General features: G+C 48.7%; 1 protein-coding gene across 2 annotated transcripts in view; it reads right to left on the reverse strand.

Annotated features, from left to right (window-relative positions):
- The window catches only part of SLC22A23 (solute carrier family 22 member 23), a 199,539-nt gene that overhangs the window by 133,357 nt on the left and 43,703 nt on the right, over window positions 1-22,479 (reverse strand). For both annotated transcript variants that reach the window (XM_032798381.2, XM_075062824.1), the window contains exons 2-3: window positions 16,201-16,304; window positions 11,899-12,053 (exon numbers count right to left, since the gene is read on the reverse strand). In XM_032798381.2, coding sequence (XP_032654272.1) covers window positions 11,899-12,053; window positions 16,201-16,304 — 259 coding nt within the window. The remainder of the gene's footprint in view (window positions 1-11,898; window positions 12,054-16,200; window positions 16,305-22,479) is intronic.

The raw sequence follows: 22,479 nt of genomic DNA on the forward strand, positions 1-22,479 counted from the left end.
CCTTTTGCTGGTTTCTAACACTTAACGTAACTCGCCTGGGCTACATTTGTTCGTTTTGTTATTGAAGGGTTGGGGGAAGATAATGGAGCACTGAGGATTTGACTACACACTTGAGTGGCCGTACCCATTCAAGGTCAGATTCAAAAGTGCTCAGAATCCAGGAGCTCACATTCCCACACATATAGCTAGATTTTTGAAAAAAGCTCAGCAGTCACCATACTGAAAATCTGGCCTTTTGTTTTGTTGCCTAAATGGCAGCATAGTTTTTTTTGCAAATCTGGCTGACAGCCCACATTCTAGTAGCTGGATTTGCTCTGTACAGATCTTGCTCCTTTCTTCAGCTAAAACTCTAGACTTCGACTACGAGTTACAAATCTTGGGGAAAAAAAAAATAAATAAATAAAAATCAAAAGGCAGCCTCTCCTCTTGCTGAGTCAATAGGACCCAGGCTAAATTTCTGTCAACTTGAAGTCACCCTCTGTCCATTTTAAAGGATTAAAAGGTTAAGAAGACAACGCCATAAAGCTTATTAATTATACAGAGACATCACAATGGAAAACATTACTGGACAGTCTGAACTGTCTTTTGAAGCATGAGCTAAAAATTCCATAGCACACAGAAGGTATCTCCATGAAAACTGAGAGAGACTAGAATATGGCCCTACTTCAGGAGTGGGCAAACTACGGCCCGTGGGACTGTCCTGCCCGGCCCTCGAGCTCCTGGCCCAGGAGGCTTGCCGCTGGCCCCTCCCCCGCTGTCCCCCCGCAGCCTCAGTTTGCTTGCTCCGCCACCAGTGCAATGCTCTGGGCAGCGGGGCTGTGAGCTCCTGGGGCAGTGCAGCTGCAGAGCCCGGCCTGACCCAGTGCTCTGTGCTGCGTGGTGGTGGTGATGGCGACGGCAGCGTGGCTGTATCGTCACCAACCACCAGTGCTCCAGGCAGTGTGGTAAGGGGACAGGAAGCCTGGGGGATGGGGGTGGGGGTTGAATAGAGGGCAGGGGAGTTCATGGTGGTGGTCAGAGAGCAGGGGTGTGGATGGTGGTAGGGGAGAAACAGGGAATTGAATGGGGGCAGGAGTCCCAGGGGGGCCATCAGGGGACAGGGAGAAGGGATGGTTGGATGGGGCAAGGGTCCTGGGGGGGCCATCAGGAATGAGAGAAGGGGTTGGGTAGGGCGGTGGGGGTCCAGGGGCAATCAGGGGAAAGGGAAAAGGGGTGTGTGGATGGGGCAGGTGTCCCAGAGGGGTCATCAGGGAACGGGGAGGGGGGGAGTTGGATGGGGCAGGAGTCCCGGGGCGCAGGGCAAAGATAGGAGGTTGGGGCCGGGCCATGACCCCCTCTCCTAACCAGCCCTCCATACAATTTACAAAACCTGATGCAGCCCTCAAGCCAAAAAGTTTGCTTGCTCCTGTCCTACTTCCTTTTAATTGTGCACCAGCCCCCTCGCAGTGACATGGAAATACATCTCCTCCCTTATAACAAACCAATTTTCAGAGCCTATTTACCTGTTCATTCAAGTTTATGCTTTCTAATTTCGCAAAGCAGTCTGCACCTCAGTCACCCATGAAATTACTGAGCATTCTATGATTGTGTGCAAATCTGTGCCATTGTTCATGCTATCTAGACTCAGGTAAGATCATTAGAATGATGGCATGTAGCATTAACAGGATGCTTGTTAAAGCTGTCAGCAGCATCTGGCAGAAAATAACTTTTTCACCCACTGAGAGACCTCAGTTCACTTCATGGCCATTTTCCATTATCACCACTCTGCTTTTCATTATAGAAAATTTCAGAATACGATTTTTTTTCTCCCCTACTTTTCTGAGTTACACTGCAGGTGGTCTCCTCCCATATCATGTTAGTTTCCTGTTCCCTTTGCTTTGTGCTATGCCTTAGGAGGCAATGCTCCAGCTTTGTTCTTCATTCCAGTACACTGAGAGGGATGCACTGCAATAACATTAGTTTCTTTCCAATAGCACAAAATCATTTGAAACGATAATAAGAACACACACACGTTAGTACGCCAGTTCTACTCACCCAGAAAGATATTTTCCCCTTCAAGAACTTTAGCATGGAAGACTGTGGCTTCTTAATGAATATGACAAGTGTCATAGCATTTTAGCAATAAGAAAATCACATGCCAAGTGCCATTGGTCTCCATTCTGCACTCTACACTATGGGACCTCTGTATTTGCATGGAATGCCAATGAAGTTAATGGAGCAAAATGTGTCACAAATTGCCATTTATGCAGAGTCAATGGCAGGATCTGGGCCTTAGTAGTGTTTTCCTGTCTATTTAAGTATAAAATTAAAGTAAGCAATGGGTGGTGTCACACAGAAATCAACAGCAACAACAACTCTCGGAGCAATGGCCCTAGATGACTAAGTGAGCCAAGGATGGGAATTACCTTTGTGTCAGAACCAAAAAAATAATCAATGTCTTCCTCATCACACGCTCATGCTCAGCAATTGTCATGTTTGCTGAGTGCACTTTGTTCAGTATGACTAATAATCTGGGGGAGGCCGCAAACTAACCAATTCAGGATAGCAGTGAGAGAGAGCGTGTCTCTGGCTGCTGCATGTGTGTCATGTTTCAGGGTTAGCTGCACCTCTGACCCCTCTTCTGGGGTCTCTGACTGCCCTTGCCTCTCTGGTGTCAGGCCTCGAGCCTTCAAATTCTCTGACACAGAATCCCGCAATTCTCCCACTTTGAGGCAGAGTGTTGGGTTACAGTGCCCTGTGTATCAACTGTGTTTACCCCCGACAGGTCTGACTAGGTTCAGCTACCTTTAGTTCTTCCCGTTGGGAGCTGTGACCAGTGGTTATTACAGTGACCCCGAAGTGCCTTTTTTTAAAAACAAAAAGTACTGCTTAATCTAAACATAGGAACACAGCGTAGCAAGAGAAAAGAATTGTTAAAACAATGAACAGCCTATACACATCTATCTTACCTAAGGGCTAAGGTAGACCTCTCAACTCAGAATCCCACTCCTGCAACCTCTGCTGGGATAAGACTGCTTCCCAACAGTCTCCACCTCAATCTCTTCCTGAACCATCTGACCTCTTGTGAGAGCATCCTGTGTTTTCAAACCCTTCTGAGGCTTTGGTATCTCTCTTCTCTCACGCAATTCAATCTCACCATTGTCTTTGAAAGAATACGAGTCCTTCAACGCTCAGTTAGCGGCTGGAAAAGACGGTTACTCACCTTTGTAACTGTTGTTCTTCGAGATGTGTTGCTCATATTCATTCCAAGTAGGTGTGCGCGCGCCACGTGCACGTTCGTCGGAAGAATTTTCCCCTAGCAACACCCGGCGGGTCGGCAGGCGCCCCCTGGCGTGGCGCCTTTGCGGCACCGTATATATGCCCCTGCCGACCCGGCCGCTCCTCAGTTCCTTCTTGCCGCCCGTGTCGGTCGTTGGAACGTGGAGTGCGGCTTAGCTGACCTCCACATCCCTAGCGTTTCACCCGTTCTACATAGTTCTTAGTTAGTTAGTGTTGTTTGGTAGTTGTTAATAGTTAATAGTTATAAGTATAGTTGTTAAACGTAGTTGTATATAGTTAGTGGGCTGAGGTATACTCCTCCTCGCCCGCTCCGGGACCCAGGCTCATGCCCGGCTCTCCCGGCTTCAAGCAGTGCTCGGCCTGTCGTCGGCCGATGCCAACGGGAGACCCCCACGATCGTTGCCTCAAGTGCCTGGGGGAATCCCATCTGACGGAGAAGTGCCGCATCTGCAAGTCCTTCAAACCGCGGACAAAAAAGGAGCGGGACTCCCGTTTAAAGCAGCTCCTTATGGAGGCCGCCCTGACTCCGGCAGTTCCGGCACCGACCGCACCGGCACCGAAACCACCGTCTTCGGCACCGGGGACGAGCGGTACCGCCACAGCACCGCGGCACCATAAGTCCTCGTCTGAGCAGCCAGCCCGGCGGCGCTCGCTTTCACCTCGGCCGAAGAAGGCGAAGGCTCCTGCGGTCGCGCCTCCGGAACCGCAGTCCGAGCCAGGAAAGCCGTGCCGGCACGCACCACTATCTGCCCCGGCACCGGTGCTTCCCGTACCGTCGACTCCGGCCGGGCAAGGGCCGTCGAGTCCGGTGCTTGATAGCTCCCCGGCACGTGCCGTGGTCGAGCTCACGATCCCGACTACGCCAGAAACCTTCACGACGGCGCGGGACCTGATAGCGCTCACTGAGCCTTCCCTGCCTCAGCCCCCGGCACCGCCGGTGCGGGCGCTTCCCTCTATGGGAAAGCCAGCGATGCTCCAACCTCCATCTCTGGGAGCACCGGATAGGCGCCGGTCCCGATCGAGATCTCGGCACCGATCCCGCTCACGCCATCATTCGCCATCTCGACGCCGCTCGCAGTCCCGGCACCGATCCTACTCTCGGCGCCGGTCGTACTCGCGGCACCGGTCCAGGTCCCGATCTACAGACCGACGCTCAGCACGTCGCTCTGGCTCTCGGCACCGCTTCCGACGAAGTCCATCATACCGTCGGCGCACCCGATCCCGGTCGACCTCCCGGCACCGCGCTGGTCGTAGGTCCCGGTCCCGATCTCGGCACCGGTTCGACTCTCGGCACCGTTCCCCGGCACCGACCGTCACTCGGCACCAGTCCTACGGGTTGTCTGCCCCGCCTTGGCCTTCCAGACACCCTTCCGGCTCCTCGCGACCAGACAGCGTGCTCTATGGGGATGTGGGCCAAGATCCGGACCAGCCCCAGCAGTGGTCCTTCTGGACGCCTTGGGCGTACCATCAAGCCCAAGGCGATCCTTTCCCGCCGGCGAGATCTGCTGGTGCAGCTCGAGTGCCAGAGGCCACCATCAGCGTTCCTCCTCCGGCAACCGATGTTGCCGAGTCACAGGACCCAGAGGCACCCCTCGAACCGAGCCATGCTCTGGATCAACAACCTGCAGGGGAGCCCCCGGTCCCCGGTCTTTCCTCCTCCTCCTCCCCAGATGAGGCAGTGGCGGGCACTTCGACCTCTGGCCCGCCCCCTATTGACCTTCGCGCTCATCAAGATTTGCTCCGCAGAGTGGCTTTGAGCATTAATCTACAAGCGGAGGAGGTGCCGGAAGTTGAGGATCCTGTAGTGGACATTCTCTCATCCGATGCACCAACGAGGGTCGCCTTGCCCTTCATACGAACTATTCAGGCCAAAGCGGAGTCTATTTGGCAGGCCCCAGCATCGATCCCTCCGACGGCCAGAGGCGTGGAGAGAAAGTACATGGTACCCTCCAAGGGGTACGACTACCTGTACACCCATCCTCCTCCATGCTCTCTGGTCGTCCAATCCGTGAATGAGAGGGAGCGTCATGGCCAACCAGCCCCCGCCCCAAAATCGCGTGAGGCTAAACGTATGGACCTGCTGGGCCGTAAGATTTACTCCGCTGGGGGTCTCCAGTTACGTGTGGCAAACCAACAAGCGCTGCTAGGCAGGTATGATTTTAATACCTGGCAGACCATGGACAAGTTTACTGAACTGGTCCCGGTAGACTCCCGCCCTGAGTTCAAAAGTCTCGTGGAAGAGGGCAAGAAGATCTCAAGGACAGCCTTACAGGCTGCGCTCGACGCCGCAGACTCAGCAGCTAGAACCATCGCGTCGGGCGTTACCATGAGACGGATTTCCTGGTTGCAAGTGTCCGGCTTACCTCCGGAGCTGCAGCATACCATACAAGACCTCGCTTTTGAAGGGCAGGGCCTCTTCTCAGAGAAGACGGACCCAAGGCTGCAAAGCCTTAAAGATAACCGCATAATAATGCGCTCCCTGGGCATGCACACACCGCAGACCCAGCGGAGGTCCTTTCGACAGCAACCTCAGCGCCCTTATCCCCCACCACGCCCCCGCCAAGACTTCAACAGACGGCGGGGACGGGTGAACCGACGACGCCAGTCCGGTTCCCAAGGGGGGCAAAACAACGGTACCGCCAAACCACCGGCGGGACCGAAGCAAAACTTTTGAAGGTGCGCCAGAGAGCAGAGCACCAGTCCCTTCCCGGACTCCTCTTCTTTTTTCCAACCGCCTTTCTCCCTTCCTCCCGGCGTGGACCCGGATAACCTCAGACCAATGGGTCTTGCGCACGGTGGAGTTTGGTTACCATCTCCAGTTTATTTCGCCTCCACCCTCCCACCCACCCTCCCCGTCCCTCTTCAGGGACCCCTCTCACGAGCACCTCCTCTGGCAGGAGGTCCTCACGCTTCTCGAACTCGGAGCGATAGAAGAGGTGCCTCACGACCTCAGAGGCCGAGGGTTTTACTCCCGCTATTTTTTAATCCCCAAGTCGAAAGGAGGTCTCCGTCCCATCCTAGACCTCCGCGGACTCAACGCCTTCGTAAGGAAGTTACGATTCCGCATGGTATCCTTGGGGTCCATCATCCCTTCCCTGGATCCGGGAGACTGGTTCGCTGCTCTCGACATGAAGGACGCGTACTTTCATGTTTCGATCTACCCGCCTCACAGATGCTTTCTCCGCTTTCTGGTGCGGGACCGGCACTTTCAATTCACGGTCCTACCATTTGGCCTGTCCTCTGCCCCACGTGTCTTCACGAAATGTATGGCAGTAGTGGCCGCTTGCCTCCGTCGCCAGGGGATATGTGTCTTCCCTTACCTGGACGACTGGCTGGTTCGCGCGTCCTCCCAGGCTCAGGTCGCCGCGCACATGACAATCATCAGGGACCTGTTCGAAACTCTAGGGCTCCTGATAAATTTCGACAAGTCCATCCTCGTACCATCCCAGAGGATAGAATTCATCGGGGCCGTCTTGGACTCTATGGTCGCGACAGCCTCACTTCCACCCAGCCGTTTCCAGGCACTACTCACTATCATAGACAGCCTGCTAGCCTTCCCCACGACCTCGGCCAGGGTCTGTCTCAGCCTCTTAGGCCACATGGCGGCGTGTACTTTTGTAACCAAGTATGCCAAACTCCGCCTGCGCCCACTGCAGATATGGTTAGCTTCGGTTTACCGTCCACGCAGGGACAGCATGGACATCGTTGTCACACTCACAGAAAGCGTCCTACACTCCCTCCGATGGTGGCGAAATCCCGCCCTGGTGTGTGCGGGGTTACCGTTTCACCCCAGACAGCCGTCCATTTCCTTAACAACGGACGCATCCTCTCTGGGCTGGGGAGCTCACATGGGGTCTCGTCGAACACAGGGCCTCTGGTCCTCTCGGGAGCTGTCGCTGCACATAAACATCAGGGAGCTGAGGGCCGTCCGCCTCGCCTGCCAGGCTTTTCTTCCTCACCTGCGAGGCCGTTCTGTCTTAGTGCTCACGGACAACACCACCGCGATGCACTATATAAACAAGCAGGGGGGGACGCGCTCTCTCCCTCTTTGTCAGGAGGCGATGACGCTGTGGGAAGTTTGTGTAACCCACGGCATCGATCTGGAAGCCTCTTTTCTTCCAGGAGTCCAGAACGTGTTGGCAGACCGGCTCAGCAGGTCCTTTCTAGCCCACGAGTGGTCTCTTCGTCCGGACATAGTCCATTCTCTTTTCCGGCGGTGGGGATTTCCCCGAATCGACCTCTTCGCGTCCCGCACCAACCGGAAGTGCCCCCTGTTCTGCTCCTTCCGCGGTCTCGACCGCGGCTCTCTGTCGGACGCGTTCCTCCTACCTTGGTCGACCCACCTCCTCTATGCCTTCCCGCCGTTCCCCTTGGTGCACAAAGTCCTCGTAAAGCTACGCAGGGACAAGGCCCGACTAGTTCTCATCGCCCCAGCGTGGCCTCGCCAACACTGGTACCCCACGCTGTTGGACCTGTCCATAGCCAGTCCGGTTCCCCTGCCGGTCCATCCGGACTTGATATCACAAGACCACGGCAGGCTTCTCCACCCCGACCTCCGGTCCCTCCACCTGACTGCGTGGCTCCTGGCTGGCTGAGCTCTGCAGAGCTGCGCTGTTCCACCCCAGTGCAGCAAGTGCTCTTGGGAAGTAGGAAACCTGCAACCAGGGCTACCTACCTGGCAAAATGGAAGAGGTTTTCCTGCTGGTGTCAATCACGAGGACTGTCACCAGCTCAGGTTCCCATCCAAGTGCTACTGGAATATCTATGGCACCTTAAACAACAAGGCCTCGCGCTCTCATCCCTCCGCGTCCACCTAGCGGCCATTTCCTCCTTCCATCCAGGAGAAGGCTCTTCCTCCGCCTTCTCTCACCCTATGGTCTCGAGGTTCCTCAAGGGCCTGGAGCGCCTGTATCCCCAGGTCCGCTATCCCGCCCCCTCCTGGGACCTCAATCTGGTTCTCTCGAAACTAATGGCCCCTCCTTTCGAACCCTTGGCAACCTGCTCTCTCCTGTACCTATCGTGGAAGGTGGCGTTCCTTGTGGCCATTACATCGGCCAGGAGAGTCTCAGAGCTCCGTGCTCTGGTGGCGGATGCACCATACACGATATTCCATAAAGACAAGGTGCAACTCCGTCCGCATCCGGCCTTTCTGCCCAAGGTGGTCTCCCCATTCCACCTAAACCAGGACATTTTCCTTCCAGTGTTTTACCCAAAACCTCATGCGTCTCGCAGAGAGCAGAGCTTGCATTCACTCGATGTTCGTCGGGCGCTGGCGTTTTACATTGACCGCACCCGACCCTTCCGAAAGACCTCCCAACTATTCGTTGCCGTCGCAGACAGGATGAAGGGTCACCCTGTCTCATCGCAAACAATATCATCCTGGGTGACGGCCTGCATCAAAACATGCTATGCCTTGGCTCACACTTCTCCAGGGTGAGTTACCGCTCATTCCACGAGAGCGCAAGCGTCCTCGATTGCCTTTCTCGCCCGTGTGCCTATACAAGACATATGTCGTGCAGCCACGTGGTCGTCAGTGCACACTTTTTCTGCCCATTACGCCTTGGTGCAGCAGTCCCGGGACGATGCGGCTCTTGGCTTGGCTGTTCTGCATTCAACAGTCTCCAACTCCGACCCCACCGCCTAGGTAAGGCTTGGGATTCACCTACTTGGAATGAATATGAGCAAGCACTCGAAGAAGAAAAGACGGTTACTCACCTTTGTAACTGTTGTTCTTCGAGATGTGTTGCTCATATTCATTCCACACCCGCCCTCCTTCCCCACTGTCGGAGTAGCCGGCAAGAAGGAACTGAGGAGCGGCCGGGTCGGCAGGGGCATATATACGGTGCCGCAAAGGCGCCACGCCAGGGGGCGCCTGCCGACCCGCCGGGTGTTGCTAGGGGAAAATTCTTCCGACGAACGTGCACGTGGCGCGCGCACACCTACTTGGAATGAATATGAGCAAGCACTCGAAGAAGAAGGTTTGATTTTCAGCTCGAGCAGAGATACCTGTGCTACATCTGATCGGACTAGTGCGCCAAAAATAGAAGTGTAGCCGCAGCGGCGCAGGCTAGCCACCCCAGTATGTACCTGTCCAAGACGCAAAGTATGTATTTGGGGCAGCTAGCCCACTACACAGTCATGGCTACATTGCTAAGTTCTTTCCTCCCCAACACCCTAATGCACTTAGGGAATGTCTGTGCTGGAGTGGAAGGTGTAATTCCATCTTGGGTAGATAAGCCTGCACTAGCTCAGGTGTAGTTCCAATGCAGACATACCCTTAGTGCAGGGTTTCTCAAACTTCATTGCATCATGACCCTCTTCTGACAACAAAAATTACTACATGACTCTGGGCAGGAAAGCCAAAGCCAAAGTCTGAGCCCCGTCACCCAAAGCTGAAGCTTGAGGGCTTCACCCTTGGGCACCCAGGGCTGACGCTCTTGGATTTCGGCTTCATCTCTGGGTGGTGGGGCCCTGACTTTAGCTTCAGCCCCGGGCCCCAGCAAGTCCAACACTAGCCCTGGCGACCCCATTAAAACAGAGTTATGACCCCCTTTGGGGTCCCAACCCACAATTTGAGAACTGCTGCCTTATTGTATTGGAGGTGTGCAGACGGAAAGAAACCATTAGCTGCTCTAACTCTGCCACTCCAAAAAGCCTTGCAAGGTAACTAAAACATAGCAGTCCTATGTTTTCAAGCAACACTTAAATAGTATTTCCATTCCCAAAGCATCTGAGACAGTTATTTATAGTTTCCCTTAGGTGGGCACTAAGTCTAAGCATAACTAGCAAATCTAAACCACATCTTTGTGGAAGGCTAATAACCTTTGCAGGCTGTAAACACCTGTACAGGACCAGATTTTAATTATATGACCAAAGGCAGGAGAAGAAAATTTTTCCCAGGTACCATAATTTATTATGGTGCACTGAACAAAATCTTGTATATATTAATCACCCTATCTCCTCTCAATGTAACCTAAAGATAAAACAAAACAAAAAAAAACCAAAAAAAAACCAAAACCCAGCACTATGTAGGATCTTATATATGTGCAGGTTAAGGATGTTGTGCTAAAACCAGAGATCTGATGGGCTGAATATCAATCTACTTTACAATAGGAAGTAAACAAAACTGTATGAAGAACTGTACACAAGGTTCCAGGATATATCTTGATCATTTTTTTTCAGTGCCAGAAATAAAAGAAAAAAAATACCATACTTCCCTTTCAATAAAATACTAGCTGCTAATTATGGTCATGCTACTGTACATGTTCACGCTACCATATTTACTGCAGCACTCCAGACACAGCTGCCAACCAAAACAGTTTTGTCTGGCTCCTGGGATGGGAATATCTTTATCTATATTCCAGTATAATGCAGAGAGGTGGAGAGAGAAAGAAGCAAAGACCTGTAAAAATATCAGATTTAGGGATTTATTTTTTATGCTATTTCTCTGTCCCCTGCCTAAACTATGAGTTGGACATTCAAGAATGTTTATCAATTTAGCTGGAAGTCACACTTAAAAACTGTTTTTAACTCTCTAATTAACAAAAATAGCAGCCAATTTTAGAAGTGACTAGTCTTTTGTGTCCCTGACTTGAGATGCCTTAAAGGAGTTTGATTTTCATATCATGTTGAGCAAGCACCTTGAGAGGGGGGAAAAAAAAACAGGAAGTGAAGGTTTTGAAAATCTTGGCCAGTAAGGGTAGATCTACACTGCAATTAAAAACCCGCTGCTGTCCCATGCCAACTGACTTGAACTCACAAGGCTTAGGTTAAGGGGCTGTTTGATTCCAGTGTAGGTATTAAGGCTTGGGCTGGAGCTCGGGATCTAGAACCGTGCGAGGTGGGAGGTTCCCAGAACCCGGACCCCTGCTTAAGCCCAAATGTCTGCACCGCATTTAAACAGTCCCTGACTCTGAGGCCCACATGCCTGACTCAGCTGGTATGAGGCTGTCTAACTGCAATGTAGACATAATTTAGGTGTACCAAATCAACCTGCAGTCCTCTCTCTCTCTGTGATACAACAGTGAGCAAGCATTAGTTTCTCACAAAATTTCCATCTAGTTTCTCTCAGCAAACAAAGCAAAGCAGTTCAGAGAACAATGTGACTCAAAGAAAGCATGAGACTTCTCCTTCACAATTCTCTAAATGACTATATAGGGGAATAACCCCAGCTACTAATATCAAAAACATCTCAGTAAAAATCATGTGTCACAGTACATACAAAGAGATACAAGGATTTTTCAAAACTCTGAAAAGAGCTGTTGTGAAATCATGTTGATATTTGTTATGCCATGAATGTTGCCAGGACACAGGAGGCAACTCCCAGGTTAAAGAAATTCAAAAGAATAAACATTGTTTAATCCTTTCTTTCATTTGCAAACTCATGAACACATTTGCTGCATAGGCTGATTCTCCAGCAACGCAAGAAAAAAATGGAGACTGGGGCCAGGTAGGAGAAATTTCCAGTAACAAAACCAATGCAGTAGACTCAAAAGAACTCAGATTCAACTGTTTTTTGTACAAGCCTCTTGAAATACATACTGTGAGAAGTATAACATATAGCAGACCATGTATTTAAGCAAAACATGTTTTTGGCTGAATTATGAAGGTAATACTCACGCAGTGCATACAGGGAGAGGATTATTCCAGCCAGGCAAAACCCTTCAAAAAACCTGAGCGTGCTGAACATTGTCACATTTACTGAGAGAGCCACAGTCAGTCCAAATATAAGAATGAATATGACCGAGAAGAGTAGCACTGGCCGTCGACCAACCCTACAAATGGGAAGGAAGTAGGGAGAATAGTGTTAAAATCCAAGTTGAACACAATGCTAGATGCTTATCTCTTGCGGAGGACATAGGCACAGATGGGAACAAATTACACAGTTCCTCCAAAATGCTGCTACCAATTTTTAATAGCAGCCAACATAAATTTCCCCCCCTCCACACACAGACACTTCATATTTCTGCTTATTAAATTCAATTATTGCTTTGGTTAGTCTTGCAAAGATTTCATTGACAAATTCGTTTATGAACAGATTAAAGCAAATGGCATTAAGTGCATCACTATTTAATATGAGCCATTTTCAAAGCCTGAAAGTGAACAAAACAGCAAATAAATATATAAAAATTGCAGTAAGTGCAAGCTATTAACAAAAGTTATGACAGGCGATTTGGGAAAAAGCCCTTAGTTTTCCACAGTGAAGAAAGGTTACTTGATTAATAGAAGCTCTCTCTCAAGAGAAGAGACATTTTCCATGCCCTTTACATTTACCAGAGAATTCGTTTCTTGCCACATGCTTCAGCTCCACAAATCTCAGCTTTCATTTAGTTAAAAATTAAGTTTCTAGCCCCCATGGTTGTGGAAACAGCCTCAAAAATGTAAACCAAGCATAAACTGAAGAAGCATCACTTTCCTGAGTCTTCAGAGAGCCTGAAGCAATACCTCTAAAAGGGCTGAACTGCTTTATTCATCATCTCAGCCAGCACCCCCATGAATTCTGCAACCCACCAGCTATGAAATGCAGAGTATTTCCAAAGGGCCACAGGAGTCAACATTATTTGCAGCCAGACATCTGCCATTTTGTTTTGGACAAAGGATGCAAGCAGCCATAGACCTTTGTGCAACCAGCGGTTCATGGGATGAGATATTCAGATGCACTTGCAGATACATGCATCTAACGCTATAAAATATGCACTGCTGTCAAAAGAAAAGTGGTCTGAAGACAGGATGTGAGGGGCATATTCTGTGAGTATATAAGCATGAATATTGCCATACACTGAAAATTCTAGGTAAGCCCAATTTCCAGTGATCATGGTGCTCCTGTAGAAAGAAGCAGTAAAAGTTTTCGACAGCACATTGTGCTAGCCCAGAGAGTGACAAACTGCCCTACTACAGAAGGATGTCTTCTGCAGTGCACATACAACACTGTATTAGAACACATGCTGCCATCCATTATGCACTGGTTGTTGGATAAGGATTTGGCCCCAAGTTTGAATAAATGGAGTCTCCGCATGCTGGATCCCATAGATTTTCCACCTCTACCTACCCACACAGCTAAGGTCTCCCCTAATAATTACTTGGTGAATGAAAATCACTATAGCGTCACGCGGTCATCACTTACAGCTTTAGAAGTTTCCTTCTAAAGGAACACCATCAACTTAAAATTCTGTATGCTGCAAACAAAATTTCTTTATCTAGGTAACTACCACAAACTCGGATTATTAAAAGTGAAAAATTTTCAAAATCCAATTTATGTCACTATTTATGCTCTCTCTCAACTTAGACAATGCAAATAAATTAAGTCAGTTTCCCTTTTGTTAATATGGTCACTTACATGTATGTTTCCCAAACTTTTAAAAGTTGAGCACCTACCCACACCCCTTTGCAGGACAATGAAACAAATCATCACTCTCACCCATCTCCATACAACTCTCGCACATTGTCCACACTACAAAAAGGACGTGGAACAATTGGAGAGAGCCCAGCGGAGGGCAACAAAAATGATTAGAGGACTGCAGCACATGACTTATGAAGAGAGACTGAAGGAACTGGGCTTATTTAGCCTGCAGAAGAGAAGACTAAGGGGGGATTTGATAGCAACCTTCAACTACTTGAAGGGATGCTCCAAGGAGGAGGGAGCTAGGCTGTTCTCAGTGGTGACGGAGGACAGAACAAGGAGCAATGGTTTGAAGTTGCAGTTGCGGAAGTCGAGGCTGGATATTAGAAAAAACTTTCTGACTAGGAGAGTGGTGAAGTATTGGAATGGGTTACCTAGGGAGGTGGTAGAATCTCCATCTTTAGAGCTATTTAAAGTCCGGCTAGACCGCACCCTGGCTGGGATTATTTAGGGAAAATGGTCCTGCCTTTAGCAGGGGGTTGGACTAGATGACCTCATGAGGTCCCTTCCAACCTTTTGATTCTATGATTCTATGTTGTTTAAGATCTATCCTAATTTTAGAATTTTATTTAAATGAAATAAAATTATTTTCCATTGTACATATCTGTAAGGCTTCATTTTAAGGAGCAATAAATATTTAATATTGGACATTAAAGAAATACTTCAATGCAGATTATTTTATCATTTAAAATTGACGTTAAGATGCTGTGAAGCTTTGGGCCATGTTGCCTCACACATGCAGCAGGGTTCGTCTCCTCACAGCTATGAGGTATGGCACCAAAGTGAGCAGTAATCATGTAAATCTTCATAACACCATATCTCCTCGCATCTCTTCCATGCTTCAATCAGTAGTGAACAAAGTATAATTAACTGAATTAGCATCCACTGGAATGAATGGGGCAGGTTCAAATCATAAAGCTATTGTTTCAGGCTCTCTGCAAGCTCAAGCAGATATCACTTTGGTCACAGTATAAAGTTTTTCTTTTTAACCATACCAACTAGAGATTTTTTTAAAGTGAAAACTGATTCTGGAAAATAATTTAGAGTTCTATGAATGCTCCCACTCCCCAATAATCCAGAGGGATGTACCCCATACTTAATGCAGATATATGTATTCTTAATACTGCAATATTTGGGTTTCAAACATTGCACGAGAATGTTCATTTGTTTCAAAACAACTTGAATAGCAAAACAGTGGAAAGGTTCATAAAGGCCTTTTAAAAATAAGATGAACATTCTGGGCCAAATGTGAGCTGATATTGTCCCTTTTATCAGCAAATATGGCTAAAAAATAATTTGTGATTGTAGTATCTATTTGACAGAACACTAGAGGCTTGTGCTGTCTGTGAAGGAGTGTGTGGGGGGGGTTCTTAGGTTTTTGTGTGTGTTTTCCAGTGGATTGCATGCAGAGGGAGTGGGACTCAGTGTCCCTGGGTGTTACTGGTTTAACGAGGTGAGGGGAGAGGGAGTTTGTTGTTACAGAGGACCGGAGAGTGAACTTGGGACCCCAGCCGATGGCCTGTAGGATGGATACACCAGTGACTGGTGACCTGACAACCTGGAGACCCACCTCAGGAGTCGCAGCCGGTTCTGGCCAGCGGGAGGACAATGGGCTGCGAAGAGAGGACCCCAGTGACCTAACCAGCTGGTTCCAGCCACAGGGGCCAGAGGAGGGCTGAGAGGAGATGAGACCCACACGACCCTGGTTACGACTCTGTTTACCTGGAGAGAAGACAAGGGACCGAGGGGGGGCCTGGGGCTCATGATATCAGATGCCCAGCTGGGAAGCAGGGGGCATGCTGGGCTGGGGAGCAGGCAGAGCCCACCTGGATGAGGAAAAGACTTATATGTGCTGGGCTGAGGGAGGCCAGGCCTGAGAGTTTCCTGTGCTGTGTTCATCTCTCAATAAACACTCCTGTTTTACGCTGGCTGAGAGTCACTCCAGTCTAGAGAACAGGGTTGCATCATCTTCGTTGGGGGTGGACGCCCTGGGGGTCCAGAGTGAGTGGACTCCCAGAGGGGGGCCCACAGCAAGAAACAGGTGTGCTAAGGCTCAGAGAGGTGCGGCTCCAGGAGGTGGAGGGGCCTAACCCCAAGAGAGAGTGGACCCCCGAGAAGGGCTGTCTCACTGAAGGGGCACCCCCCATGGACCGCACGAGGCCAAGAGTGGGCACAACCTGTGAGTCCGTGACACTGTCTAAAACAAACGCTCTGTTTTTACATGATTAGAAAATATTTAATTCTGCTCTGTCATGACAACAGTAACAAAGTGTGTCAACAGCAAATAATTGGAAGTCAATGGTTAAGTATTTTCCTTTTATGTTATTTATCATGCTATAAATGACTCAGCCCACGCAATTAAAACAGTTTTGTACTGCCAACTCATGCTACTCTTTTCAGAGATTGGCACATCTAATTATTAAAAGGTTCTTCCTGAATGGTAACTTTTTGTAAAGTTCTACAGAGATACTTAGCATCTTTATTCATTTAAATTACATAGCATTAAAAGATTTTTCACTCACCAGTCAGCTATACATCCTGTTATCAAGTAGCCAAAGATTAAGCCTACCAGTAGGGAGAATTTAGCAATATGGACTTTCCAGGAAGATTCACAAACAAGATCCCACTGAAAGAAGGAGAGAGAGAGATACATTGAAACATTGGTTCCTCTCTAGTGCATTTAAACATACACACATTATTGTAGCTGTTCTTTTCAATTTTAGCATTCACACTTAAAAATGTTCTTAATTCATTGTTCAAGTCCAAATCCAACTCACATTACTGGGAACGAAAAGACTCTCCTTTACTTCAGTGAGAGTTGGATCAGGTGCTTAGTTATACACTAATAATTTTGGCCATTTAAATCTTTCTTTTCAAGTTTGTTTACTTGGATTTATAAAAATGGGCATCTATCCATATGTTCTAGGTAGTCTTGAACTAACTTTAAAATATATCCAAATAATATCCCAGAATGTCAAAAGTGCAGCAGTAGAATTCTATATAGATCACCACCAGGAAGCCAGACAATTTCAAATCTCAGATTTCCCTAATCCTCTGTTTTCAAATGCCTGGGGAAGATGATCAGTTTTGTAAGAGGCCTCAGAGTCACCCGGTTCAGGCTACTTCAGACCAATTAATGATAAGCTTTTTGCAACACAGTAAAGTATCCCCCATCAGAATTCACTTTCTCTAGAGTAAGATGGGCTGATGGTATAAGAAAAACAGCCTGCACTTAGGAAACGCTATGTTCTATTGACACAGAAGTAAGAAGAGCAGCAGGAGAATCAAGTGCAACTGTGTGTCGGCCTGATTCAGCTCTTTCCACAGTGCCCTTTATGGTGCAGTGATAAGACGAAGGTGGAATTGCACTCTAAAACCATCTCAGTTGCTGAAATTTTAGTACTCCAAAAGGGAGAGTGTAAATGAGTGGCCTCCTCCCAAGTGACCCCTCATCAGGGCCGCCCAGAGGATTCAGGGGGCCTGGGACAAAGCAATTTCAGGGGCCCCTTCCATAAAAAAAGTTGCAATGCTATAGAATACTATATTCTCATGGGGGCCCCTGCAGGGCCCGAGGCAAATTGTCCCACTTCCCCACCCCCACGGGCGGCCCTGCCCCTCATGGCCTCAGGGCAACCTGCAAGTGGCCTTAATTCACTTTCTCTCTTGGATCCCAGTAACTTCAATACAAACACATCCTCAAGGCCATCACAGTTTAACAACAAAACACAGTGCAAAAGTCCACGACCAAAAATCCTACAACATAGTCCATATAACCCCAGTGCATGAGATCTTTAACACTCAGCTCACTTCCCACCATCCTGGTATCTTCTGCCAGACCTGGACTCTTTCACAGTCCTCTGTCCCTCTGCTGGGATCATCATCCCAGTTTTCCTTCTGAGGTATGACTTTGCTCTTTCCAGCCACAACTCTCTCAGCCTCTCCAGTGGGAGCCTCTCATGCTTCCTCTAGAACCTAGCTCTCTGAAGGAGATGCTAGCAGATAACCCCTTGGCTTTTCCCCTTCCTTCAGCCCCCTGGATCTTAGCTCTGGCTTAGGATCAGCAGGCATCTTCCTCTGCTGCTTCTCCCCCTTCAGCCCTCTCCAGCTCTAGTTCCCAGGCTTGGGGAGTCCAGCCTGGAAACCACTTGCTGTTCTCTTGCATTCAGACCTCTCCCAGGAACCGCTCTTCCTGACTGAACCAGTTGGCGCTAATCCTCTGGCAGCTCCTTCTACCAAGCCTCTCTCAGGCACCTCCTACCTGCCTCAGGTGCTGCCCTGCTCTCTTAATTAGCCCAACTCCATGCTCCTGGACTGGAACAGAAGAGCTCAGCCCTGTTTTATTAAATGGGCTAGCTACACTTACAGGAAGGCACAATATTCCAGGAATATCATCACTAGAAAACTGACAGAACTATCACATCCTGCCCGATTTCCTGCAAGGAAAAGAAAATCATCAAGAAAAACTGCTCTGTAATTTCCATTCATTTTCCCAACATCGGAAAATTTTGTGGTGAGGGCATTGGCTGGGACCTCAGGAGATCTAGGTCCAAATTCTGGCTCTGCCCCAGACTTCCTATCCATAATGTGGAGGTGGTAATTCTTTCCTACCTCACAGGGGTGTTGGGAGGATAAATTCATAATGTTTGTGAGGTGTTCAAATATTAGTGCAAATATTAATGGGAATCATATATATTCCTAGAGAGATATTTGCAGTTTTCTAAATTAAGTGCAATGGATATTGGCGGGGGAAGGAGAGTGTTCCTTTCAACCTTAATTTGACGTGTACATGGTCATCCATGTGCAAGGTAATGGGGGGCCCTTCCAATCAACATTTTGCAGGACATGACTGCAAGATCAAACATACAGAATCAAATACATAATTGAACAGCAAATGACGTATTTAGAACCAACACCCCAAGTGACTGTTAGATTAGATGCATTTGGGGTTAGGTGGGTTTGCAGAATTCATTAATCTCACAAAAAAGGGCTAGATTTAAGCCCATCTGGTTCCAATAAGAGAGATGCTCTGTGCAAACTGGTGACTGGAGTATATCATTTGACAGAAAGCATAACACCTGCTTGAGCAGCACCATCTCTATACAAATCAGGAGAGGTTTCAATTTTTTTAAATTATGGGCCAGATCCTCAACTGTTAAAAGTCATCATAGCTCCATTGGCATCAGTTTACACCAAGAGTGCATCTACCCCTATGTTTCTAGCATTGTGCAGTTAGTTTTGAAAGCATGATCAATCAAGTGTAAGTCAATGCAGCACAGACTTCCTGGATCTGCAGATTGTCTGGAACAAGAATTCTGAGAGGTCTGATCAGACCCATAAATCCCAATGAATTATAACTCTAAAAATTATAGATAGTTTTAAAATGGTGACATTTTAAAACTATTTCACAGCTTATTGTATTAGCAGAAACTTTCAGCTAGTATACCAGAATCCCAAATTGCCTAGACTCCAGTTTATCCAGCTTCCCCCATTACAACTGCCACAAACCAGAGAAAAATTATGCCAAACTATACACAGGTTATCTATACCTAACATGTACACAGAGATGTAATAGTTGTATTGGGCTATATAGTGCCACAATTTTCTTTGGGCAGAACTCCCTGCTGGTTTCACTGCGTTGTTCTGCATGAAAACTGATGACATGCTCAATGGTATGCTCAAATAAAAGGTTGCCACATACATAAAATGTAATATCTTGTTTTCTCTTTGAAACAAGTTACATAAATTGACACTCTTTTCCTCCCGCTGCACAGAGGAATAGAAACAATAAGGAACTTGTCAGATTCAAAATATAACTGATTCCTCCAGACTTTCATATTAGCAGTTTTTGTTATATACACACACATAAAACATTCAAACTCAATCCAGTCATAAACCAAACGTGGAAAAATTTAGCCCAAAACCTTCTAACAAAGTTATAAGCATCTAAAAAACAGACAGTTGGAAGTAATAGATAATAGGTATTGCTGCCATTCCACCTGTACATACTCTACACCCAAGTGCATGGATATTACATACACACACAATTTAATATAGAAGCTATTTAACAGCACACAACCCTGTCACGACATTACACTAAATAAAAAGACAGTTAACGTTCCGTAACTGGTGTTTTTCGAGATGTGTTGCTCATGTTCATTCCATGTGTGTTCATTAGGTGTGTGTTCGCCACATGCACCAGTGCCAGAAGTTTTTCCCCCCTCAGTGATACCCGTAGGGGACCGGCTCTGGCACCCTCTGGAGTGGAGCGCGTATAAGGGGCATCGCCAGCTCCCACCCTCAGTTCCTTCTTGCCAGAAACTCTGACAGTGGGGAAAGAGGGCGGGTCATGGAATGGATATGAGCAACACAACTCAAAAGAACACCAGTTACAGAACAGGTAACTTCGAGTGCTTGCTCATGTTCATTCCCTATTAGGTGACTCCCAAGCAGTACTAGCGGAGGGGAGTAGGAGTTCATGGACATGTAGATTGCAATAGAGCTCTGCCGAACCCAGCGTCATCTCTGGCCTGCTGAGTGGTGGCATAATGTGCAGTGAATGTGTGAACCGAAGACCACGTCGCAGCTCTGCCAATGACCTGGATGGCAATGTGTGCCAGGAAGGCCGCCGAAGATGCCTGAGCTCTAGTTGAATGGGCTCTCATGATCGGCGTCGGTGGAACCCATGCTAGCTCATAACAGGTCTGGATGCAGGAGTTGATCCAGGTAGAAATCCTCTGCGATGATACCAAAAGGCCCTTCATCCTGTCCACTGTTGCGATGAAGAGCTGGGTCGACCTGCGGAAGGGCTTGGTACACTCTAGGTAAAACACTAGGGTACATCTGATGTCCAGGGTGTGCAGCCTCCTTTCCTCATTAGTGATGTGCAGCTTGGGACAAAACACCGGGAGGAAGATGTCCTGGTTGACATGGCAGAGAGGCCGGATGGGGTCGCAGTTGAACTTTGTCCTTGTATATGGTGGTTCCGATGTCAGGGCTTTAATCTCTGACACCCATATCGCCGATGTTACTGCCACAAGGAACACAACCTTCCATGACAGGTGGGAAAGGGAGCAGGAGACCACAGGCTCAAAGGGCGGCCCTGTGAGCCTAGAAAGAACCAAGTTAAGGTCCCACTGTGGGACAGGATCCCAAACCGGCAGAAAGAGTCCCTCAAGGCCTCTCAAGAACCTGAGCGACATGTCGTGTGAGAACACTGTCTTATCTTGGATCGGCAGGTGAAAAGCGGAGATGGCCACAAGGTGCACACTAATGGAAAAAAGAGGGCCAGCAGAGAACAGAATTGATGATATTTCCTGTTCTGTCTGGGGGCGAACAGGTCCACCTGGGGAGTTCCCCCCTACTGGAAGAGCGTCCGAGCTACCTCCGGATGGAGCGACCACTCGTGGTGAGAGAAAAAGGACCTGCTGAGGTGATCTGCCAGTGTGTTCCTGACACCGGGGAGGTGACAGGCCTCCAGGTGGATCGTGTGCTTGATGCAGAAATCCCACAATCAGAGAGTCTCTTGACAGAGAGCCAACGAGCGTGCTCCCCTTTCCTGTTGATATAGAACATCGAGGCCATATTGTCTGTCAATACTCTCACCACCTTGCCCGCCAGGTGCGGTAGAAAGACTCTGGAGGCCAAATGTACCGCTCTGAGCTCCTTGACGTTTATATGCATCATCGTCTCCGGCAGAGACAATGTCCCTGTGTCTGGAGCTCACCTTAGATGCACTCTCCAACCAATGTCTGAAGCATCCAATATCGGTTCAACTGAGTGGAGCGGGCTCTTGAATGGAACTCCTTCCTGGACAGCCTTGGGGTCGGTCCACCATTGCAGGGAGGGAGGTAAGTATCACTGGCAGCATGGTAACGACTTTGTCCATGTGATCTCTGGACTGGGAATAGACTGCCGCCAGCCACTGCCGCAAGGGTCACATTCTGAGCCTTGCATGGTGGATGACATATACTCGTGATGTCATGTGACCCAGCAAACATACACTTACTTGAACTGCAGTTAGAGGGAATGCGGAGACCCCCATGATGAGGTCCACCATGGTCTGAAACCTCTCCTGTGGCAGGAAAGCTCTAGTACAAGTGGAGTCGAGCATCACTCTGATGGAATTCTATCCTTTGCACTGGAACGAACGTTGAGTTCTTGTCGTTCACCAACAGGCCCAGGGACCAGCACTGTGACATCCTGCTGGGCTTGAGACCTGGAGTGGCCTTTGACCAGCCAGTCATCGAGATATTGGTATATTTGAATACCCCAATGCCTGAGGTAAGCTGCTACCACTGACATGCACTTGGTAAACACCCTTGGTGCTGTCACTAGGCCCAAAGGGAGGACCACAAACTGGTAGTGGTCCAATCTCACAGTGAAGCACAGGAAGCGTCTGTGTCCTTGAAAGATTGCTATATGAAAGTTCACATCCTTCAAGTCGAGGGTGGCATACCAGTCTCCCGGACCCAGGGAGGGGATGATGGAGACCATGCGGAACTTCAACTTCTTTAGGTATTTGTTAAGGTCTCGTAGGCCCAAGATGGGTCTTAGACCACCTTTGGGATCAGAAAGTACTGGGAACAGAAACCCTTGTTCCTGTACTCACGAAGAACTTCCTCCAGCGCTGCCAGCTGCAGCAGGCCCTTCACCTCCTGCACAAGGAGACTCTTGTGAGAAGGGTCCTTGGAGAGACAGGGAAGGATGGGTGTGAGGAGAGGTAAGAAAGAAACTGGAGGATATAGCCCTAGGGCACTGTGTTGAGGACCCAGTGGTCTGAAGTTATTGTGGTCCATGTAGAG

This window comes from Chelonoidis abingdonii, chromosome 2 (assembly GCF_003597395.2).
Source record: "Chelonoidis abingdonii isolate Lonesome George chromosome 2, CheloAbing_2.0, whole genome shotgun sequence".
Classification (NCBI taxonomy): domain Eukaryota; kingdom Metazoa; phylum Chordata; order Testudines; family Testudinidae; genus Chelonoidis; species Chelonoidis abingdonii.